Genomic DNA, 25,239 nt, shown 5'->3' with positions numbered 1-25,239 from the left:
TTCCCAGTGGCTCAGAGGTTAAAGCGTCTGCCTGCAATGCGGGAGACCTGGGTTCGATCCCTGGGTCAGGAAGATCCTCTGGAGAAGGAAATGGCAACCCACTCCAGTATTCTTGCCTGGAGAATCCCATGGATGGAGGAGCCTGGTAGGCTACAGTCCATGGGGTCGCAAAGAGTTGGACACTACTGAGCGACTTCACTTCACTTCATTAAGATAATATTTTCATATACTATTTTAAGGAACAGTAAAATATATAATGAGATTTGGTGAAAAATTATATGCAAAATTGTACATACAGTATGATTCCAGTTGCCAAAATATCAATATATACAGGTATAAAAAGGTGGTGGAGGAAATTAAAACTGATTATCTCAGATTTGATTGGTTTTGAACGTCACTTAGCAGTGCTGGATTTTCAAGGATGGGATTATGTTCTAATTTATTTTGCATCAGGCACATAGTAGGTGGTCCACTAATGCTGGTCGAATAGTAGGTGAGTTCACAAGTTACGAATCTTCCCTGGTGGCTCAGACGGTAAAGCGTCTGCCTACAAGCCTACCACGTAGGAGACCCGAATTCAATCCCTCGTCCGGAAGATCTCCTGGAGAAGGAAATGGCACCCCAGTCCAGTACTCTTGCCTGGAAAATCCCATGGATGGTGGAACCTGGTAGGCTACAGTCCGTGGGGTCGCAAAGAGTCGGACACGACTGAGCGACTTCACTTTATCACAAGTTATAGAGGATTTCTTTTCTTTGTACTGACGGATTGAAAATGACAGACCACAAAAAGAGAAAGACCCTGGGGAAAATCACAGCAAATTAGCTGGGAAGTGAACATATAAAGGGAAACTGTGGTGATGCAAATGTTTTGTAAACTGTTTAATAACATGAGCAAACAAGAAACACTGTTTTGTATGATGTGGGACTGCTAAGTCTTGCCTGGTTGAGCAACTCGAGCTCTCCTATAGGAACTGCCCTACGACGCCCTACGCTACATGACCGGCGAGTGCAATTACGGCGGCCGCGTGACTGACGACTGGGACCGGCGCACTCTGCGCAGCATCCTAAACAAATTCTTCAACCCGGAATTAGTTCAGAATCCGCACTATAAATTCGACTCCAGTGGCATCTATTTTGCGCCTCCTTCTGGGGATGTAAGTACATATGCTCTTCAAGAAAACTGAAAGCCGTAAAGCATGAAATTCCTCTGATACAGAAAATGGTGAATTTTTTTCCAGTGGCCTTTTTTTTTTTTTTTGGTTAACTATTGTGTGACCTTCAATCTTACAGGGACAGAGCAAACCCTATGCAAAGATGGAGTTAGTGGCTTCCTGTTTGCTGTAATGTGAGGACTATCAGAAACGTTCCTCACCCAAGGATGTCTTCCTCGGTGACCTGAAATTCTTACTGTGAATTCAGTCCTTTGGGTCAAAAGACATTGGCCCCAATTAAAATGGAAATACACATGAGAAGGGAGTTACAAAATAGTATTAACCGTAATAGTTAATATGTAGATCATGCTTAATTATTTACAAAGCAGTTACATGTAATTATCTCATTAGAGCATCAAATTAACATTGATGCTATTATTCCTTCTCTTTTACAAGTAAGAAAGTAAGTTCACTAAACTTAAATGACTTGCCCAAGATCCCAAAGGTAGAAAGGGACAGAGCATCACATCTGCTTCACAAGACCAAGGTTGTCGGCTCCTATTTTTTCCAGTCCTGTCTAACAGATGCATTTGCCTTCAGATTATCACAAGTAGACTTCTGGGGACTGCCAGTATAATTAAATTGGTTCTCATTTTATTCCCAGAAGTCAAAAGGGCACATATTGAAAGTTAAACACATAGCCGCAGGCAACAAAGGCGCATACCTTGACTCCACATCCACTTGGAAGAGTTCTAGCTGAGGGCAGACACTGAGAGAGAAGAGAAACACCAGTACCAGAGTCCAGGTCACAGATTGGGTGGGGCAAGTCAACACAGGGCGTCATGGTAACAGGATTTCCAGTGATGAATCGGAAAGTAAGAAGATGGCAAGATAAAGTCAGGTTGTGTAATTAGCCCCATATTGAAAAATCATCAATGACCAATTGCCCCACCTCACTGTATGTGTATGTGTATATATATTTGTATATGTATATATATGAATGTGTATAATTATACATATCCTTCCCTGATTATACATACCTTCCCTGGTGGCTCAGATGGTAAAGAATCCGCCCGCAATGAGGGAGACCTGAGTTCGATCCCTGGGTTGGGAAGTTCCCCTGGGGGAGGGCATGACAACCCACTCCAGTATTCTTGCATAGAGAATCCCCTTGGACAGAGTAGCATGGCAGGCTCCAGTCCACGGGGTTGCAAAGAGTTGGACATGACTGAGCGACTAAGCGCATATGAGCATCAAGAGAAGTATGGAATCTTTTTTTTAAAAATCTTTTTATTAAACTTTTTATTTTATATTGGAGTATGGCTGATTGACAATGTTGTGATAGTTTCAGGTGGACAGTAAAGGGACTCAGTCACACATGTACATGTATCCACTCTCCTCCAAACTCCCCTCCCCTCCAGGGAACCACATAGCATTGAGCAGAGTTCCTGTGCTCTAAAGAAAAGTATGGATCCCTAGGTTGGGAAGGTCCCCTGGAGAAGGAAATGGCACCCACTCCAGTATTCTGGCCTACAGAAATCCATGGACAGAGGAGCATGGCAAACTACAGTCCATAGGGTCTCAAAGAGTCAGACACGACTGAACAACGAACACTTTCAACACTCATGGAATCTTGTTGGAAGTTTATGTAAATATAAAATACGTGTGCATGAGTATAAAAGATTTATATTAATGGTGGTTATCTCATGATAAAATCTCAGATAATTTTTACTTTTCTGAATTAAGGGGATTTATCATAATAGTAAATAGAAAAATCAGAGTAAAGCTGAAAAAGAAACTACTGTGGTAAATTAAGAACAGTCATCAGCAAATGCAGCACAGAAAGATTTCTGTGGAAGAAATTTCTAAATGAAGTAGCCACGATATTCCTCTCTCCATTTAAAAATTCATTTCAACTGAGTGGGGCATTTTTTTTCCTCTTTCTAAATGTATCCATATCTTCCCCTGCCCCGCTTTTTTTTAATGCTTTGGGCCTGGATGAAAGAAAATGAAAGCATTCAGTGTCCAGTCTGACAGGCTCATCCACTCAATAACCTGAGTACTGAAAATTACCTCTTTTCAGTGAGCACGTTCTACAGGATAATTGATTTCTAACCTCCTGGCTCCTTGTTATTTATCTTTGCAGCACAACAGCTACATTGAATACACAAAGACACTGCCTCTGACCCCAGCTCCAGAAATCTTTGGGATGAATGCCAATGCTGATATCACTAAAGATCAGTCAGAAACTCAACTGCTGTTCGACAATATTCTTCTCACACAGGTGTGTGATCTGTGCAGCAGCTGGATTCTGAGGCTGGAAAGGATGGTCCCCAAGCAGCATGAGCCCACACGGGAGAGGCCCAGGCACAGAATTACATCTGTTCAAGTGGAGAACCATTTTCAGGAAAAGAGAAAAAAAAAAAAACGTACCTTAAAAATAAGTTTAAACATAGAGTAAATGAATGTGTGAGCTTTGTTTTCATCAGGCTTTTGATTTGGAAAGCATATTTGAGTATCATTCTGCTGCCAGCAGTTCTTTGAGTAGCATTATCTCTGAGTATTCTTTGATATCATTCTGCTGCTAGGAATTCCATTTTGCCTCTCTTGGCTTGAATCATGCCCCAGAACATATAATATGTCCTTTATAAATTTCTTAAAGTGGAAGAAGACTTTCAAAGGTGCCTGGAAGCAGTTTGATGCCAGAATTAATCTAGAATTTTCCCTATTTAATTTTCTAGTCTCTTACTAATGCAATGTTTTTAATGGCTTATCTTTATCAATGTTCCAGAACATTTAACCTAGTTTGCATAGTTTTTTTCACATCAATATTTTATCAGATTATATAATATTTAAAATATAATAGTAAGTATGAAATGAATTAAAAGATTTAGGAGAACTATTGCCTCTGAGACATGCAACTCTATTAGTGAGAGCATAAATGTAGGGGCACATCAGAAAACGACCTCTTAAGGCACCAGGATTCAGCATGCCATGGCACAGGTTAGTTCATTTGAATGAAAGATGTTTAATCTTACTTGTCTGTTAAGAGATCTTCTCTTGTATTGTTTTCTGTTAGAAGATATGCTTGTTTGTTTTAGTTCTGAAAGCAAATTAGTCCAAATGGTGAGTTCCCTTAATGATTACACAAAATTTTAGTAAGTTAAGGATGATTATTCATCAAGTAAATTATTCCCCTAACTGATTTCAAGCTAATCTTTTTTTATTTTTATGGAATCTCAAAGTAATAATAATGGTTAATTATTTTATAGTGCTTCTTGTATGGGAGCACTGTTCTAAATGGTTTATGCATAACAGTGTAATGCTTACGACAGTCCTGTGAGGTAAGGTGCTAATTATTCCCATTTTGCAGCGAAAAGACAGACACAGAAAGATTAAGTAGTTAACTCAAGGTCAGCTAGTACAATTTGAAGCCAGGACTCTGAACCAAATAGTCTGAGTCCCACTAGTTTGGCTCCAGAATCTGTGTTCTAAGCTGTGCGATACTCTTTCTAGATTCTAAAAATGGAATAAACCTCAAAGGCAGATAACCAGAGATGCTAGGGGAACTAAGAACTGGAATGAAAGAAAGAAAGAAAGTTAAAAAACCGGGTTGAAAGAAAGAAAATGAAGTCGCTCAGTTGTGTCTGACTCTTTGCAACCCCATGGACTGTAGCCTCCCAGGTTCCTCCGTCCATGGGATTTTCCAACAGTAATACTGGAGTGGGTTGCCATTGCCTTCTCCAGGGGATCTTCCCAACCCAGGGATTGAACCCGGGTCTTCTGCACTGCAGGCAGACTTTTTACCATCTGAGATACCAGGTAAGTCCAAGAACCAGACTTCTCTGGTGGCTCAAATGGTGAAGAACCAGATTAGGAGAATGAAATAGTGTGCTATCATTGATGAAGAGTTCATGGAACTTCTGGCTCTGGTCTGTTGTAAAATAACATCTGCTAATAAGGCAGAAAGGACAAAGACCATATTTTAATGTCCCTTTTATATGTTAATACCACTAAGATCAGTTATTGCTCGAGCATGAAGTCATATACAGACAAGAATACGTAGATCTTTAGCAACATTCGTGCATGTAGTATGCAATAGTCTGACAACAGGAGAGTTATAGAGTCTTTGGCTTTTTTTAAACTTGACGGACTGTGCCATATTACAGAATACATAAAGCAGTGGTCTTATTCCAACAGAAAATGACTCAGAATCAAACAAACAAGTTTAAATACACTTGGGGTATTTTCTTAGTATGTGATTAAACAACGTCTTTCAATATTCTCCAAATCAAATTGTCAAATACAAATTAATGTAATGGGTAGGCAGGAGTTCAGTGATTCTACATTGAGTTTACCACAGTTCAGAGGCAACAAGATAGACCAAACAGCAGAGCAAGGTCATGAGGACAGGACCTTCATATTGTGTATTGAAATAAAATATCTTTTGAAGTGAGAGGAGCTAGTGAGGTTGAGAATGTTACTTTTGCAGAGCTGTCTTACCTATGGTGAACTGCCTGACTTGCTTTTGACTAAGAAAAGTGTTTCAACCTAAAATATTGTTAAACTAGAAATGGAAAGGTTGAATTCCATGATGTCTCCTTGAAAATGGATCCCACTTATCTTTATTTGATTAATAAAAGGAAAACAACTGTTAGAAGATTTCAAATGGTATTTGTGAAAACTCTTAAAAGACGATTAAAAAAGAACCCAAGTTAAATAATTACAAATAACACCCTTTTGCTCTTAATTCTCAATATCAGTTGGATATTACTTTTAAAACGTATCTCCCCAACTGTGTGATTTTGGTGTGTGAGAAATAGTATAGGAATGTGTGTTACTAAAATATTTTTCTTACATTTTTGAAGGGTTATAGGCCTAGGATTTATTTTGGGGGGTGGTGGTTGGGGGGTTTGGTGGAGGTGCAGCTCTTGTTGGAAAACAGAAATGTTTTAAATGAGTTTATAGTACATTGTATGCACATCAAAATACAAATAGAAATCAGCATATCATTCTTCAAATGCAACAGAAATAGGTATTTCACTAGTTTTGACCAAATATTCATTACTTTCTTTGTTATCTGTAATTTGTCTTATATATTTGGTTGTAAACCTAGTACTTTAGGATTGTGGTAAAGGATTACTATATTGGCATAGTCCCCCCCCCCATTTTTTTCTAGCTTGTAATTAATACTAACATTTAATTTTTTTAAAATTTTATTTTATTTTTAAACTTTACAATATTGTATTCGTTTTGCCAAATATCGAAATGAATCCGCCACAGGTATACCTGTGTTCCCCATCCTGAACCCTCCTCCCTCCTCCCTCCCCATACCATCCCTCTGGATCGTCCCAGTGCACCAGCCCCAATTATCCAGTATCGTGCATCGAGCCTGGACTGGCGACTCGTTTCATACATGATATTATACGTTTCACTGCTATTCTCCCAAATCTCCCCACCCTCTCCCTCTCCCACAGAGTCCATAAGACTGATCTATACATCAGTGTCTCTTTTGCTGTCTCGTACACAGGGTTATTGTTACTCTGGATATATGAACAGGAGTGGGATTGCTGATCACACGGCAGCTCTGTTTTTAGTTTTTTAAGGAACCTCCATATTGTTCTCCATGGTACTGAACCAAGTTATATTTCCACCAATACTGTGGCAGGATTCCCTTTTCTCCACATTCTGTCTCCAGTATTTTTTGTTTGTAGATTTTTTGATGAGGATCATTCTGACCAGTATGGAATGAAACCTCTTTGTATTGTTAATGTGCATTTCTATAATAGTTATTGATGTTTAATTTTTTATTGCACATTTTTATAGGAAGGTGTTAGGGTACCATTAAAAATCTTCCTAGAAACTTAAGTAGAAGTTATTGTCAATATGTATGGCATAGATCCAATATAGAAACTAGAAAATATAAAATCTGAAATAAAACTAAACACAATTTCCTGGGGCTGAAAAAATATGAGATGCATTCATTTATATTCTAATAGTGCGTATTCTCTCTCCATGCACACACACACACACACACACACACACACACACATTTATTTTGAGGATTTAAAAGGTTTTCTCAGAAAATATAGATTCATTTATATGGTGCCACTATAAACATAAGAAATAAAAGTTGAAATGAAATTCCGCTTCCTTGCTTACAGTGTGAATTACTAAAGTCTGCTTTATCTCTATAACTCTTCCAACTGCTTGGAAGATTAGAGCTTATTTTCTTTGCCCTCTTGGGTTCAAGGAGAAAGCTATATCTCTGCTTTTGGCAACCGGTAGGCACCAGAGTTATTATTAGCAAATATATTTTTGGCAAGCTTTCTCATAGCAAAACCAGATTTCCTCTTTCTGGGCTTTGATGCCCATCATCACTTGACCACCCCACCATGGTGAATGCTTTTGCTCCCTCTGTCCACAGCATCTGCCCTTCCCTCTATTCCTAGAGAGCATAGTGCTTCCTCCAGACCTCCTTTTGCCATTGAACATTGTACATAACCTTCTAACAGTTGTTTTCCTCCTGAAGCTTCATTCCCATGCCTGTTACCATCACGTCAATAAATCTTATGTGGAGAAGAATCATAGCTAAAATAACAAAGTAGTACTCATTCTTACAAAATTTACCTTAGGAATTTTCCCATCCAGCAATTCTTAGACCTTTGTGAGCATTTCTGATTCATAGTTTGAACTCTTCCCAGTCTCGTTCAGCAGATGCTGGTGCAAAATCATCGGATGAAGTGGTGGATGAGGTTGCTGGTGACATCTTGGGTAAACTTCCAAACAACTTTGACGTTGAGTCTGCAATGAGGAGATACCCAACCACTTACACTCAGAGCATGAACACAGTGCTTGTTCAAGAAATGGGACGGTTCAATAAGTTGCTGCAGACCATAAGAGACTCGTGCATTAACATCCAGAAAGCAATCAAGGTAAGGGCAAGTCCACCAAGAAAAAATTCATTGAAATAAACAAATCATTGATTTACTCAGCCAGCATGTATTGGGCACAGATTCTGTGAAAGCACCTTTCTTGGTTCTGGGATAGAAAGAAAATCCCTGCCCTTAAAATGTGTATGGAATTCTGGGGCTGGCAGTTAATAAGTGGGTAAGTGAATATAGAGTATGGTACATAAAGCAGTCATTTGCTGGATGAGATACATGCTCAGAAGGCAGAAAGCATTAAGAGGTAAGAAAAACAAAGCTTCTGCCCTCACTGAGCTTACCTTAGTGAGGGAGACAAACAATTAACAAATAAACTTGCAGTCAATGGTAAATTCTATGGAAAAAAATAAAATGGGATAAGGATGTGGAGGGTGAGAGGTGGGAAACGCAGTCATTTGGAGTCAGGCCATTCTGAAGAGAGGCCTGATGGGAGGGGCAGGCCATGGAATGTCTGGGCAGCGGGTTGAGCCAGCAGGAAGGCCCTGAGAGCAGCAGCCTGGCATGGCCGAGGGGTACCGTGGGGAAGGCTGGCTTGGCTCAAGTGGAGTGAGCACAAGGGAGATGGTAGAACAGAGAGAGGAAAGCACAGGCTCGCGATGGCCTTGTCGGCCAAGGTTGGGATCTTCAATTCTATTCTACAGTGTAGAGGCAAAGGGAGGCCTTCAGAGGAATTTAAGCAATAAAGTGAAATGACCTGTTTTGTATTTTTAAAGATTGCTCTGACCTCAGCGGAATGGATTGTAGGGAAACCAGAACATAGGCAGAAGCCAATTATAAGATAGAGGTCTTCCAGCTGAGTTGGTTTCTTGTAGGAGCAGTGGAGGTGCAGGAGAGTGGTTGGATATGAGTTATTGTTGAAAGAGGAGTCTATCTGGCCAGCTGTGGTATGACCTGGCAGGGCTATTTAGCTAAGTATTTGGTATCTTGTGTTTCTCCTTAACCTGGTTCTCCCTATTTCCTTCCTGCAAAATGAAGGCCTGGCTTTCCACATTCTAGGAGATAAAAGGGGAAAGAGGCCCGAGGGAGCTCGGCAGCTGATATACATGGATTCACTTAAATCCCAGTTTGGGTATGGGAATTCTGACACCAACTAAGCCTGGCTGGCATTCTTCCCCTCCAAGGGTTTCTTCATTTTCCTTTCCAGGTTTCATTCAAAGTAGGTGATGTGTAGTTTTGTGGGGAAAGACCCAGGAGTCTGTTTTTTAAGGCAGATCTCAACAATCTTCATTTTAGCACCACCTTCTTCTCCTCCCTAGCTAAGGCCATCACTTCCAAATATTTGGAATATCCTAGTTGATTCTCAGCTTTGCCCTCTACCAGTTTAGGATCGAGTTTCTCCTGACAACTAAGTCAGCTACCAACAGTCCCATGCTTTCTAGCTCCCAGTATTGTTTTGCTTCTTCCTGCACCTGTAGGCTTATGGGGGGTTTTTGGAGGTGTAGTATTTTTTGTTTTCAGGGGGTGGATTTGGCCATACCACACAGCATACAGGATCTTAGTTTCCCACCAGGGATCAAACCTGTGCCCCCTGCAGTGGAAGCATGGAGTCTTAACCTCTAGACCACAAGGAAAGTTCCTAGGCTTGTGCTTTTAAGAAGGAGCCTATTATACAGAGTGAAGTAAGCCAGAAAGAAAAACACCAATACAGTATACTAACGCATATATATGGAATTTAGAAAGATGCTAACAATAACCCTGTGTACGAGACAGCAAAAGAGACACTGATGTATAGAACAGTCTTATGGACTCTGTTGGAGAGGGAGAGGGTGGGAAGATTTGGGAGAATGGCATTGAAACATGTATAATATCATGTATGAAACGAGTCGCCAGTCCAGGTTCGAAGCACGATACTGGATGCTTGGGGCTAGTGCACTGGGACGGCCCACAGGGATGGTATGGGGAGGGAGGAGGGAGGAGGGTTCAGGATGGGGAACACATGTATACCTGTGGTGGATTCATTTCGATATTTGGCAAAACTAATACAATTTGTAAAGTTTAAAAATAAAATAAAAAAAAAAAGAAGAGAAAAAAAAAATTCCTTTACTGTTGTTTCAGGGTTTGGAGAATGAGGAAAATGAAATGTGGGTGTTTAATCCATTAAATTTACTCTAAAATTTTCTCCATATGTTAGTTGGAATGATACTGTCAGCTATGGAGAAAACAGAAATGATGGCAACTGGCCCAGTTGCAAGATCACATAGGAATTTTCAAGGGCTTCAAAGTTTTACCATCTGTTAGGATCTTCAATTTTATTCTAAAGTGTAAAGGTAAAGGGAAGTCTTCATTATGCAATGAAGTAAAATGATCTATTTTACATTTCAAAATGGGATAAAATCAATTAGACTTCACAGTTGCAATCCAGGATATTCAACCTTTCAAGGCACTTTGTATCATTTTGCTCATTTTATAGTTATCACTATCCTTTTAAGAAGGCCAGGACAGAGGTATGTTAGTTGTCTATTTAATAGATAAATAAACTAAGTCAAAGTTAGGCTGTGACTTAATAGGCAGTGAGGAGCCAAGTGTTGATTAAGATCTTCCAAGCTGGGCCGAATGGGTAAAGGTAGTCAAAAGGTACAAACTTCCAGTTACAAAATATATCCTGGAGTTACAATGTACAGCTTAGTGACTACAGTCAATAATACTGTATTGTGTATTTGAAAGTTGTTAAGAGAGTAGATCTTAAAAGTTCTCATCACACAAAAAAATGTAACTATGTATGATGATGAATGTTAACTAGGCTTATTGTAGTGAACAATTCACAATATACACAAATATTGAATCATTATGTTATACATCTAAAACTAATACTGTATGTCAGTATTATTTATATTTCAATAAAAGAAACTTTCCATTAAAATTTGATTAGATTAAAATTAATATTTTTCTAAGAAATAATTCAAAGATTCCATGTCTTGTGAGTCAAAGAAAATACCTTTTCTTTCTCCCTTTTTTTTTGCTATACTTAACTAATCATAACTGTAAACAAGTTTAATTATAAAATTATTCAAATGCTAGAATACTGTCATGTCAAACAATGGTTAAATGTGTTTCAGGGGCTTGTAGTGATGTCTACAGATCTTGAGGAAGTGGTTAGCAGTATTCTGAATGTCAAGATCCCAGGAATGTGGATGGGGAAATCATACCCAAGCCTTAAACCACTTGGGAGCTATGTGAATGACTTCCTTGCAAGACTAAAGTTTTTGCAGGTGAGTTCGTCCGAATGCTCATACATTAGGTTTCTTTTGATTTCATTTTCTTCACTAGGATTTGCGACCCCATGTACGGTAGTCTGCCAGGGTCCTCTGTCCATGGGATTCTCCAGGCAAGAATGCTAGAGTGGGTAGCCATTCCTGTTCCTGGGGGATCTTCCCGACTCAGGGATCAAACCTGGGTCTCCTGCATTGAAGGTGGATTCTTTATCATCTGAACCACCAGAGAAGCCCATAATGAGCATTATTGTCTAGTTTTTATGTGTATCCCAAGCATAAATGACCACTACTCAATATCACATATAGTTTATGTAACTGTTGCAGTAAATTGTCAAAATACAAATATTGGAAGTAGAATCTCTGGAAGCTTCTTTAGGAGAGGTGTTCATGTTCAGTGAAATTAGAAATTCAAATCAATGACATTTGAAGAGAAAAAGGGACTCTCTGTGTTGATATTTCTACTGACTATTTAGCTTTAAGAGATCCCTACAATGGAGCATCCTGCAAGGCCAGACAAGCTACTAGTAAGGAAAATGATTTCTTCCTTGTGCAGCAGTCTTCCAGGTCATGGAATCACTAGATTGCTATTTCAGCCCAAGTCAGTAATGGGCCAATTGTCTTGGAAACGTAGAGTGGGCAGAAGCCTGTCTCCTAATTACCTGGCAATATTGGTTCTTAACTATGTTCTTATTAACAATTCTATTTGTTAGAAGTATTAATTTCCTAAGTACTATATATAATGCATCAAAAGTTGCCTGTGAGGAAATTTCTCCAGGGATGGACTGACTAAACTCCCTTTCCATAATATAGGCCTTCTGTAGTACTAGACTTGGTACTAAAGAATTAAGACTGTTCTTGAAAAATGAAGACTCTACCTTGGATGCTTATAGGGGAAAGTTCTTCAAATTCACTTCTTCAGACTGACTTCTATAATTTACCACTGAGTCAGTCAATACTCAACTACTTGTTATATGATATGAACAGAATTACCCAGGTATCTTGATACTTACAAAGATCTCAAGCTCTCACTACCCTGTATCTTCTGGGAGTTTGTTGTACAATATAGTGTCTTCATACATTAGATTCATTGTATTTTAGTGAAGTAGAAGGGAAAACTTCTAAAGGAATATTCTACCGGGTACTATAAACCAGAGAAGAAAAAAGTGAAAAAACATTATCATCTAATCAAACCTTGTAGGAAGATCTTCCTTTATTCAACTAAACATGATCTAGCAGGCAACAATGTATATTAGACACTCACTATTGTAGGGAACTTTTCTGAAAGAATCACTGTGCTGCACTCAGTCATGTCTGACTCTCTGTGACCCAATGGACTGTAGCCCATCAGGCTCCTCTGTCCATGGGAGTCTCCCAGCAAGAATACTGGGGTGGGTTGCCATTTCCTCCTCCAGGGGATCTTCTGGACCCAGGAATCGAACCTATGTCTCTTACATCTCCTGCATCAGCAGGTGGATTCTTTACCACTAGCACTGCCTGGGAAGCCCAAAACAATCACTGGGCATGTATAAAACAGTCATTTGTATATGCATTCATATCACTGCACAAGCTGGTGCAATGGATACGAAATTGACACCAGAACACATGCTGAACATGCTGGCTGTTTTTCAAACTTTGAGAGTATGGCTTTTTATTACTCCAAGTGTTAGCTTATTAGTTTACTAGAAAATAACAGGGGGAGTGTTTGGGGCAAATTTTATTAAGCAACGTTGTATTCAAAGTTGAAAGGCTCTAGCGTCTGGACACTTGTGCTTTGATACCACAGCAATGGTACGAGGTCGGGCCTCCTCCAGTCTTCTGGCTTTCTGGCTTCTTCTTCACACAAGCTTTCCTGACTGGTGCCCAGCAAAACTATGCCAGGAAACACACCATCCCCATTGATCTTCTTGGGTTTGACTATGAAGTAATGGAAGACAAAGAATACAAGCATGCTCCAGAAGATGGTAAGTGGCAGCAGTGGAATGAGTTGGCTTATATCTTGACACTGAACAAAAACATCACCTTCTTGCTTAATTTTCTCAGCTGTTAAAAAGGCAGAATGAGCAAAAGAGCAAGAATAAGAAAAAAATGGGGATGAAATGAATCTGAATAAAGAGTATATGTCCCTTGCATTGTTGTAGTTTTACACTTTGTAATTCTGAAGTTATTTCTAAAAAAATGTGTTGGCTAGAAAGTAATCATCAAATTAACATTACATGGGATAATCAGCCATAATCTGTTTATGGCTGGTTGTTTTAATTGATATACAGTTGATTTCCCATGTTCTGTTCATTTCTGATGTACAGCAAAATGATTCAGTTACACATATTATATGTATATATAATATATACATATGTTTTATAAATATATAAATATATATATATATATATACACACACACATCCTTTTATATTCTTTTCCATTATGATTTATCATAGGATACTGAATATAGCTTTCTGTGTTATGCAATAGGATTTTGTTGTTTATACTTTCCATATATAATAGCTTACATCTGCTAACCCCAAACTCCCATTCCACCCCTTCCCCAACTCCTTCCTCCTTGGCAATCACAAGTCTGTTCTCTATGAGTCTGTTTCTGTTTCATAGATAGACTCATTACTGTCATATTTTTAGATTCCACATATAAGTGATATCATACGGTATTTGTCTTTCTGACTTCACTTAGTATGACAACTCCAGGTCATCATGTTGTAAATGGCATTATTTCATTTTTAGTGGTTGTGTACATGTACCATGTCTTCTTTATTCATCGATGTATCGGTGAACTTTTAGGTTGCTTCCATGTCTTGGCTATTGTAAACAGTATTGAAGTGGACGCTGGAGTGCATGTATCCTTTTAAACCATGTTCTTCTCCAGATATATGCCCAGGAGTGGGATTGTGGATCATATGGTAGCTCTATTTTTAGTTTTCATTATTCTGAGAGATGAATCAAAAAAAGATATTGCTGCAATTTATGTCCGAGTACCTATGTTTTCTACCAATGTTTTCTACATTCTACCTATGTTTTCTTCTAAGAGTATTTTAGTATTCATTATTATGTCTGTAATCCATTTAGAGTCTACTTTTGTGTATGGTGTTAGTGTTCTAATTCATTTTTTTTTAACATGTAGCAGTCCTTTTCCCAACACTATTTATTGAAGAGACTGTCTTTTCTCCACTGTATAGTCTTGCCTCCTTTGTTGTAGATTAATTGACCATAGGTGCATGGGTTTATTTCTGGGCATTCTATCCTGTTCCACTGATCTGTATTTCTGTTTTTGTGCCAGTACCATACTGTTTTGCCGACTGTAGCTTTGTAATACAGTCTTGAGTCAGGGAGCATTGCTCTGGCTATTCAGGGCCTTTTGTGGGGTCTTGTGTATTTTGGGGCCATGAAAAAAGCTACTCACTCTTAAAGTGACTTTTAAAGTGGCCACAATGCCATTGTAAATCTATCTAGATTTAGTATCATATATTCTACATGTGTTTGCCTAAGATTTGTCTTAACTGAATCTAGCACCCAGTAGTTCAGGTATCAATGGGAAAAGCACTACAAAGCAAGAAGCGGGCAGGAAGGAGTGAACAAGGGCTGGGGGTGCTGCCACCTCCACTCTGTGCTGACCACAACTCACAGAAGCAAAGTGACTCACAGACCATGAAAGTGAACGTCACTCAGTCATGTCCAACTCTTTGTGACCCCAAGGACGATATAGTCCATGGAATTCTCCAGGCCAGAATACTGGAGTGGGTAGCCTTTCCCTTCTCTGGGGGATCTTCCCAACCCAGGAATTGAACAAGGGTCTCCTGCATTGCAGGTGTATTCTTTACCAACAAAGCTATCAGGGAAGCCCCACAGACCAGGAAGGGCTGTTAAAACAGGACCCAGTTAGTATCTCCTGTCATTTTGTTTTGTGTTTTCCATATGGCCCGTGAGACACAAAAATTTATTTGTCCCCATCACATTTCTTATAAAATTGTTGCTAGGTTGGAGGGAACTTTTATCCCCATTGCCGCTATTCTTAAGCGGTTAAGATGAATTCTTCTCTTTACTCCCTCTGACATAATCTTTCTTTTCCAAGTAAGAAATAGATCACCCATTAGTTAAAGCCAGACATGTACTGGGCTGTGCTTACCAGTCAGCAAGGTCAGAGTATTAAAAGCTCTCTGGGACCTGACTGCAATCTCCTCTACTTTCTCTGTTCCCATCTATTATTGTGACTGGCCTGCAGACTAAGATCTGGCTGGAGATGTGGGCATGTAGGATGTGCTTGCAGATCTCCCTGGCCCCCTCAGGCAGATCCACCCCTGACCTGGCTCCAGGCTCAAGATGCATTTTGCAATTCAGCTTTACTAGAGTTATTCTTGGGAAGTTATTGGATGAGTGCTTTACCAGCAAATAAAATTGACCTTTTATTCCAGCTATTCTTTCCGTCAGTTAAAACCTAGAGAGAACAGAGGGTAAGTCTTCCCCTCAACATCCATCACTGGGCTATCCACATGTGGCCTTTTAAATTTATAACTAAAATTAAATTTAAATCTCTTGGTCCCACTAGCCATGTTTTCTATGTTTTAATAGCCAATCATATTGGAAAACATAGATATAAAATATTTCCATCACTGGAGAAAGTCCTATTGGACAGCACTGCCCAAGTGGATTTTCATATCCTATTTTCACAAACTGCTTTCGTCAGGAGAGCTGATTTGATTCTATCTGTACAAGATAGAAACAGACATTCAGTTCAGTTCAGTCGCTCAGTTGTGTCTGTCTCTTTGCGACTCCATAGACTGCAGCACACCGGGCGTTATTATTTTACAAATATCTTCCAATTGTTCTCTGGATAAAAAAACAGATATAGAGTTAAATGAATTGTTCAAGATCACACCTCACATTAGGAACTCTTCACCTATGTCTTCCTAAGTTCTTCAAGGCCTCCCTTCATATCTGTGCAACAAATTACAATGAATATTTTTGTGTGCAGATACCCATATTCAATTCATGAAACTTTACACAAGTGGATAGCCAGGGATGTGATCCAGGTTTCATGGATTCCTTAATTTTTGTTCTTCAGTTGATCATGTATGACATTGCCTTTGGGATTCTCATACAGACTGAGGTGCAGCCTTGGAGTGAGAAGATTCTAAAAGGGGAGGAGAAATTTAACTCTCAGGACATAAGACATCAGCAGAAGGGTGTTTTGTTCCCATGCTGCCTAGAAGCCACTGGGTCCCTACAATGACATTAAGAACTTCTGTAGATTTTGTGGACTCGACATTATAGTCATTGGTCAATTAAAATAGAAACCAATGTTTACCCAAACAGAGAACTTCATGTAAACTAATTTAAAATTCCTTTCCTCTTTTTGTCTCCCACATCAAGTTTTACTAGGCAAAGTATAGCTATTCTTAAGAATATTAACACAAACTCAGAAACTGACTTTAGAGCAGATCTTCGTTTGCTGAACTAGTGTCACTTGGACAGTAGTCACCTGTAGGAATTTCAGCTTCACAACTCAATCTCAATCTGTATGTATATGCAAAGTGTTGTATTAACCTGCTTCTTTTATATTTAGGTGTTTTCATTCACGGACTATTTCTGGACGGAGCTTCCTGGAATAGAAAGATCAAGAAACTTGCAGAATCACATCCCAAAATTCTTTATGATACAGTGCCTGTGGTTAGTATTTTCTAATGATATATATGTGGGGGGCTATTTTATACACGTACATACACATATGCAGTCAACTCTTTTTACAGTAGTTATGTTTTATAAACTTGCTACCAACATTAGTGAATACCGAACTCCTAGGCAAAATATAAGGTTTTTGCAAAAAACCTAGGCAGAAACACCTAAGCAAAAATCAGGTGGCCACATTTTTGTTAACTGATCAATATATAACTTTATTTTGTGCTTTTGTTTAAAGATACCTTATTTAATATATACTGTTGATTCATTAACATTGAACTCATGGACTATAACTCATTCCTAAACAGTATTTATAAGGCATATCGCAACCTTCTTGTATGAGGAACATAGATAGCACCTCAGCCCTACACTTAGGGGCCTTTTTAAACAGAACAATTACCAACCGAAAAACAAAATGCAAAAAGCTTAGCATCGAAAGGATACTTGTTTATATTATAGTTGCAAGAGTTGAAACAAGGTGGCAGAATGTCACCAGGTTCAACTTCAGTTGGGAACATGCTTGCTGGTGACTTAGTTTTTGCTGCTCTGGCATGCTTACGAATGAACATGAAAGCACAGAATATCGATATTAGGATTAGGACTAAATTTTAGTGACAGGCAAATTTGCAAATATGGAATCCAGGAGTAATGAGGACTGACTGTATACATGTGTCCACATCCACACATAGGTTTATGATTTCTCTTACATATACACTGACCTAAAAATGTGAAACTTGCAGATTAAAAGATCAGATCAGATCAGTCGCTCAGTCGTGTCCGACTCTTTGCGACCCCATGAATTGCAGCACGCCAGGCCTCCCTGTCCATCACCAACTCCCGGAGCTCACTCAGACTCACGTCCATCAAGTCAGTGATGCCATCCAGCCATCTCATCCTCTGTCGTCCCCTTCTCCTCTTGCCCCTAATCCCTCCCAGCATCAGAGTCTTTTCCAATGAGTCAACTCTTCTCATGAGATGACTAAAAGATAGTTATATGAAAACCATCCATTTAAAAAAATTGTTTTCTAGGCACCAGTCTTTAGCATGGGCATACTAAGCTATATAAATACTAAGTTTCCAGCTGTTACTGCATTATGAGAAGATGGCTAGAGAGATTTTCACATAATTTGAGGGGTCAGTCTGGGATAGTGATAAAATATAGGCTGAGTTTTACATGAACTTATATGAATTCTGTTTGTGGGACACTGGGAGCCACTCAAAGACAGGCAATAATCCTTCAGAGCAGTTCTAACAGGTACAGAGAGGGACCAGCTGACAGCCGATTGCAAGAAACCTGCCATATATATACCAAGATACTGTGGACAGATAAAGTTTCAAATAAGAGACCCAAACTGAAAGTCACAAGGGCAAAATGTCTGCAATTTCAGGAGTCGATCTGGATCAATTTTTTTCTTTCATATAGAAACTCAAGTTTGTGAATAGGATTTTAAGTAGATAATCTTCTGAAAAAGAAGTCACTAGTAAGAAAAACTCCCATTAAAAAAATCCACTTAGTTGAAACAAACCATGTCCAACTTGAGTGTGAAGTCCTTGTATTCAACAGTATCTGAAGAACAGCTTTCTAGATCTCCACGATTATGTGGCAGAGAGACTAGTACCCTTATTAGCGCCTTTACACAGTTTGTGCTTAAACCTGAGAAACAACAACAAAAAAAGGAATTCCAAACAGTGGGGACATCAAGAATTGCTATTAGTACTGGACAAAGGTATTCAAGTTCTAAAAATGAAACACTGTTTCCCCTTTTTGATCATAGTTTGTTCTTTACTCTTATATTCAGAAATTAACTTGCTCTAAAATTTTATTGAGATTAGTGAGGTTCAACTATACTTAACATTCTAGGAACTTGACTAATGACTCTTTAAGAATAATCATAGAGTTGTATTGCAGTTATAAAAGCAACTGTGTTTTAAACAGCACAAAATAATAGCCCTTTTAAAATAGTCACCTTTAACATGGGGGAGGTGATCTAGTTCAACAGTCACTGATAAAAATCCTTTCAGAGTATTTTGGGATTGGCCTTTAATAAAGCAACATAATTTTGAATATCAGTGGTAGCAGTTCTCACCTTTGAAAAGTATATCTGATTTTATTATTAGTGTAAGCACCAAAAGTCATCCTCAGGTAGGTATGGTAGGGAGATGATGAATAGATGGGTAGTATGCTTTCTTAGAGTAGATCACTATTTTTTCTTATTTAGCTTCTAAACTGGTTCTGAAGATAATTCTGAGAGCTCTAAATGTTTTGAGCAATGGCAGCACTGCTGACAAAAATAAAATCAATTTAGCCCATAGAAATTTGCAGACATAACTAACCTTATGCCAGTAATCCCACATTAAGTTCAAATATATATAAATATAACAAACAGCCTTGACTTAAATTTTGTCTACTTCCTTCTAGATGTGGCTAAAGCCCTGTAAGAGAACAGATATACCAGAACGACCAAGTTACACTGCCCCATTGTATAAGACAAGTGAGCGGAGAGGAACACTGTCAACCACTGGCCATTCTACGAATTTTGTGATTGCCATGATTCTTCCCTCTGACCAACCCAAGGAACACTGGATTGGACGGGGTGTAGCGCTGCTGTGTCAACTTAATTCATAATTAGAAGGTGTCATTTCCCTGTTTTCGTATTCTTTGTTAGATGAGTCAGTAGAAAATATATTTTACTTTTTAAAGAAGTTATTTGGTTTAAGTCAATTTGACTAAAGTTATACTTAATATTTAAAATGACTCATACTTCAAAGTTAGGAACTATTCTAACAGATTAAATAAGACACACTGGTATAGTTGCTCTTTTTGAATAACTTTATTTGGGGAGCGTTCCATAAGCATTAGGAACATACATAAAATGACACACCACTGTTGACAATGAAAAAACAGCATTTGATCATTTCCAGCTTTATAAATTTTTAAAAAATGATTCCGTTACAACAACAAAAAAAAGTTTAGATATTTTAGCAAGTATCACCTTGCAGGACCATAATCACATTTAAGCCACTGACTTACTGTTAATGGAAAAAATTCACACTGCATCTAGTTACTATAGTATTTCTAAGCATAATCACAGCTGATTGAATGCAATGTGATATACACCAAAATTCATATGAATGTCACACAGTGACAGCATTGTACAAGTAACATTAATGACCTCCAACAAACACATGTTAAATTAGACTGGTCAAGCTAAATGGAATGTTGGAGCCAAACAGAAATGTAGTGGAATTCAGATTGTCTAGTAAGACTTGAAATTATACATTAGGATGATGTAAAAACTAAATACTGGTGGAACCCCAAGAAAAACACTAGCAGCAACTGTTACAGCCCTCTTAGAAGTTTAAAAAAAATCTAGCAAATAAAGATACTACCATTTTTGAGAGAATATAAAACTTTATATACTTCAGCATAACCTATTTGCTTTAAATCAGGCATTTGTTTTTAAGACTGGGAGTATATTCCAGCTGTTGCTTTTCATAAAAGTTTTAAAATTAAGCAGATTTAATGCTGGAATGCAGAATTCTCCTTGGGCATAAAGACCCCAAAATGAACTATAAATATACCTTGGTTCAGAAAGCAAGATATCTGAATCACTTGAAGTTGGCAGTACTAAATAAAATATCAGCACCTTTTAGCTAGGTTGCTTGAAGGGTCAAGCAATGAGATGAGGACTGTCCTAATTCAGTGCCCAATGCTGAAAGTAATCTAAGTATAAAACTCCTACTTGTTATAGGAAGCCATGAAGAAAGCAAGAAATAATTTTTCAAATTCAAGCATAAATGAAGGAACTAACACCTAATGAACCCCTTGCTTACACCATACAGGAGAAACACTGGCAATACTCTTAATACCTGGATGCATGTGCTGCTCAGTTTTGTTTTAAAGTTCATGGAGTAAGAGAAAAGGAACTGGGGAAAGGAGGAGGACCAACTGAAGACATTTTAAATGGAATGGAACGAGTTTGGCTCTTAAATATCTGAACAGTAAGATTTTTAAAGCCGCTACACAGGTAGCCAAGCAGATCAAAACAAAGCTGCCCGCAGGTAGTTCAAATACAGTTTACCTGGCATAAATGAAGACCATGTGGCACAAGATGTAAACAGAAAAGCTACATGCATATGATTAGTACTACAAATTATTAGGTCAAAATTCAGGATAAATGTGGCTTGCACTTCTCACAAATCATTCACCATTTATGGCAGGAGAACAGGGCACCTAAAAAAGAGACTAATTCCTACCAGGCACGAAAAGCACATGTTGGCACAAAATGATAAGTGATTTCAGCCGAGTTACTTAACTGCATCTTCCAAGTCACCCGGTACCATGACAGCCAGGGCATCAATGGAGATCACCCTCAGAACCATTCTTACACTCAACGTACAGATTATGGACATGGTAAACTTGCTGACTTAACAGCCTTACTGCCAGCCACAGCATGTGCTCTAGCTCCCAGTGCCAAACTGGTAGAGCACTGGGTACATTTAAAACTTAAATTTCCCAAATAACTAATTATTTCTGTTTAAGTAGGGAATCTGAATATTTAGACCATGTTTGGGTTCTTCATTTTGCTGATATATTCTAAAGGGTTACAATTTTAAGGAAAAAAAAAAAACATTTTACCACATGCTCCAAACCCCTTACCCTCACCAAAAAACCTGAAACAAAAATAAAAGTTAAAAAAAAAAAGCCCAAACACCAAGTATAATATTAATACAAAGAACCATTATGAATCTGTCATTAAACTGAAGCTCACACAAATGTACAGTCACAAATTTCAGTAGTTTAGGCTGCAAGTTTAAACCCTATGCAAATATATACAAAAATAGTAACTCTAGATTCAAAGAATAAGGGCCTTTTCCCAATGCTAAATCCATACTCTAATGCAGCCTGAGCTTTCCTCTAGGTGCTACAGTCCTACTTTATGCAGCTTCAAAGCTGTGTCATGTTGATCCCATATGTAGCTGAATTAAAGGACACTACAATTCACTTTTAGCACAAAGAAAAGTCTGCCCGAAGTCCATTTAAAATATTTTTAAAGTTTAAGTGATTTTTTTTCTTTTTGGTTCAATTTCTATTTCTGCATAGCCACAGAAGTTTCTACTAATAGAGACTACTTTAGTGTTTTTTATATGATTATTTCTTTATAAAAAGTCTTAATCAAACCTATATCAACATTGGTTCATGGAGTCCCATTTTCTCCTTTCTTTATCACAAGTTTTATATTTTTAAAAGACCCCTTCATGCAGGGAAAACAGTACTGAGCACTGGTCTTTGTGGTTAGGCTCAAATCTATGAACTTGTAAGTAGTGCAAGCCACTGACTTTTCTTTGAGCAATGTGCTTACAGTACAAGGAACAGATGCAAAGCTGCATGGTAACATTCTCATCATCAGCAGTGATTGCTGGGAATGGTCAAAACTGGAGGTCAAACACAATTTTGTCTTCATAGAGGGCAATTACCAGCATAATGGCAAATCCAAACAGCAATCCTAAATTCTGAAGAATGAATTGCCCCACTGGACAGAAGCCATGTTCTTCATTGTCACCATCACCATGCAACATTTCTGGAAGCTAAAAAATATTTTTTAAATATTTTAAAACAATTTTGTATAATCTCATTTTTTAAAACATTTTCCTATTTAAGAAAGTTAGTGACTAAAGCACAACTACTAATACTTTTGAACATGGTGCTAACCATATTTTAGTCCAACACTTAGAAATTTTATGCTCTAGCTATGTACTAAATAAAGACTAAATCTGTGCCCTCCTCACCTCCCAACAGAACACATCATATATGTATTAGTTACTTTTTAAAAGTTTTACTGTCTGCCAACATTTCTGCTAAAGTATAAAACTTTAGCAGTTTTGCCAATGAAACTCAGGGAAAAAAACACCACCATTCCCACACTTACTGATATATCTTAAGCTCACTGAGAAAGTAAGATTCCTTTGGGGGATATTTCATTCAAAACTATCATTTATTCACCCTTTTCCATCTAAATTCTCATTTCCAACTGCACATTTCATCAAGGATACACAGTAACAAGACAATTCCAAAATTGATACCTTTATGCTCTTAAAAGCCATTATTTTTCTTCCAATAATAGACAGAAATAGTGTATCAAGGCTGTGCAGCAGTACTACCAAGTTATGCATGCTATCTTCACAAGGTATTATATTCTCTTAACAGTGGTAACATTTTTAAAATTTGAAAGCTTCCAATATCTTTAAAGGCACAGTACACTGAAAAGTATAGTTCAGCTTCTAAAGCACAAGCATATACCACATTTAAAAATAATCCATAGAAAAGTATAAAACTAAAATCTTTAATGTGTCTAAGTAAAAAGGATTTGCTGAAGAATGAATGTATGTGCATTATTATAAGCATACATTCTTCCCACCCAAACATAATCAAAATTTAAAAAGAACTATTTCCAATTCTCATATTCATTTTTGTTTGTTGTTTGTTTTTCAAGTTTGGAGTGAATACCTACAGGACACTGATATGCTACTCTACTTGACACTAAGCTTTTACTCCAAACAGTATCTTGGTACTCTGGGGTTTAGGGAGGAGAAATGCAGTGTTAAGTACATAATGTCTACAAGGAAGAAATATCATTATTCATTATTAAATAATGAGTACAATTAATCCAATTACCATGCTCTGACAGTGCTACAGTAATATTTAACAATCTCCTGAGAGTCCTATTTAAGAACTACTTCATGCTGGTTATATGTTCGGTTTATAGAAGTCTGTGCAGTAGTGTATGCTAATGGAGGTTACTGTTCTTATCCAGCAGAATTAAGTAGTAGAGACCATTATAAATGTCAAAGGTGAATAACTGTGACAGACATTATATGGTCCACAGAGTTTAAATATTTATTATTGTTTCTTTTACAGAAAAGTAAAAGAAATAATAAATATTTAAACTCCGTGGTTTGCCAACCCCTAGATTAAGACTACAACTGGCAGGTTCTTACCTATCATTTTAGAAAGAAGACTACTTTTATTGTTACAAAAAATTTTTTCCCAAGATTTTATGGTTACAAAAACTTTTAACTGTCCTTAGTATTTAAACATAAACAATGTACATTTCACAGAAATATTCCCTCTAGACATGTGCAGATACCAACAAGAAGAGGCACCATAGTGCCTCCCTCACACTCAATTCTGTCCTGAATGCTAACACCAGTACTGTCTGTCATAACCAGTTAAGAGCCAGCCAGTACCTACCTGTATGACCACAGGTGTTAACATGCAACAGTGCTTGTTGATAAACAGGTGCTATCCAAAGCTTCCAAAAACCAGAAACTTCCAATTTGTTATCTGTCTAAAACTAAAACTACTGGTATTGATGCTGTCTTACTTAATGACTATATAAATCAACATAAACTTCTTCCTTTTAGCTAAAGTGATCTTTATAAAACAAAAATGAGATAATGTCTGTCATTGTTGCTTAAACCTTTTAATGGTCTCCCAAAATTCATAAGATAGACTAACCTTTTTAGCATGGAAAATTGTATGACTCATGATCTGATCACCATCTACATAATTAATGTCACTGTAGATATATTACCTAATATATGTCCTAAATGAGTCCTAAAATATATGTTGATAGTTTGTCCCTGTCTTTTAGAATACTTAGGTGTTTTCAATTGAGACATTATAACTACTCTGCAAAAAGGTTTTTTTTTTGAAATATGAAATATGATTTCATTTTTATTTGCTTGCTTTATTAGCAATAATCATTTTATTTCCTCAGAATATAGTCCCAGGAGTAGACTGACTGGTAAAAGAAATGATGTTATTTCTTACATGCCCTTTCCTCTTGATTCTGATAAACTCTTCTACCTTCTTTAAATACTTGGCTCAAATTTCCTATTCCAGAAAAACTTGCCTAATTTTATTTCCCAATTTTTTAGCTAGACTCTAATTTCACAAACATGGTACATCAGTCTATCATAATGTGCATACAAAAGATTGTAATTGATGGCTACTTTTCTTCTTCATTAGACTATTAATTCCTTACTATAATGACACTCTTGTTCTTTTTACAAGTTTAGCTCTCTAATATAAGAATTAGCTCATCCACTCTTCATTCAATTAATTACGAATTAATTATACATCTCCAGCAGTAACTGAAATATTATAAAAATGCCTGCCTTCCGAGAACTGATTGCCTAATGGGGCACAAAATGAACTCAATAAATAAAAAAAATGTTCAGTGTG

The 25,239-nt window shown here is 37.7% G+C and overlaps 2 protein-coding genes across 5 annotated transcripts in view; one reads left to right on the top strand and one right to left on the bottom strand.

Moving 5' to 3' along the window:
* DNAH7 (dynein axonemal heavy chain 7) overlaps positions 1-21,233 on the top strand; it is a 273,330-nt gene extending 252,097 nt beyond the window's left edge. Inside the window, exons 59-65 of the mRNA XM_027563310.1 lie at positions 969-1,154; positions 3,298-3,435; positions 7,856-8,086; positions 11,155-11,307; positions 13,094-13,271; positions 16,879-16,982; positions 19,411-21,233. Coding sequence (XP_027419111.1) covers positions 969-1,154; positions 3,298-3,435; positions 7,856-8,086; positions 11,155-11,307; positions 13,094-13,271; positions 16,879-16,982; positions 19,411-19,617 — 1,197 coding nt within the window. The 3' untranslated portion in view covers positions 19,618-21,233. The remainder of the gene's footprint in view (positions 1-968; positions 1,155-3,297; positions 3,436-7,855; positions 8,087-11,154; positions 11,308-13,093; positions 13,272-16,878; positions 16,983-19,410) is intronic.
* The window catches only part of SLC39A10 (solute carrier family 39 member 10), a 93,124-nt gene continuing 87,688 nt past the window's right edge, over positions 19,804-25,239 (bottom strand). For 3 of the 4 annotated variants that reach the window (XM_027563276.1, XM_027563295.1, XM_027563285.1), the window contains one exon: positions 19,808-22,580. In XM_027563276.1, coding sequence (XP_027419077.1) covers positions 22,422-22,580 — 159 coding nt within the window. In that variant the 3' untranslated portion in view covers positions 19,808-22,421. Of the gene's footprint in view, positions 22,581-25,239 lie in introns of all 4 variants that reach the window. The other variant, XM_027563267.1, reaches the window with a different exon arrangement.

Source organism: Bos indicus x Bos taurus, chromosome 2, assembly GCF_003369695.1.
Source record: "Bos indicus x Bos taurus breed Angus x Brahman F1 hybrid chromosome 2, Bos_hybrid_MaternalHap_v2.0, whole genome shotgun sequence".
NCBI classification, from domain to species: domain Eukaryota; kingdom Metazoa; phylum Chordata; class Mammalia; order Artiodactyla; family Bovidae; genus Bos; species Bos indicus x Bos taurus.
Note: the sequence above shows the minus strand (reverse complement) of the source record. Positions and strands in the feature narration are given on the sequence as shown.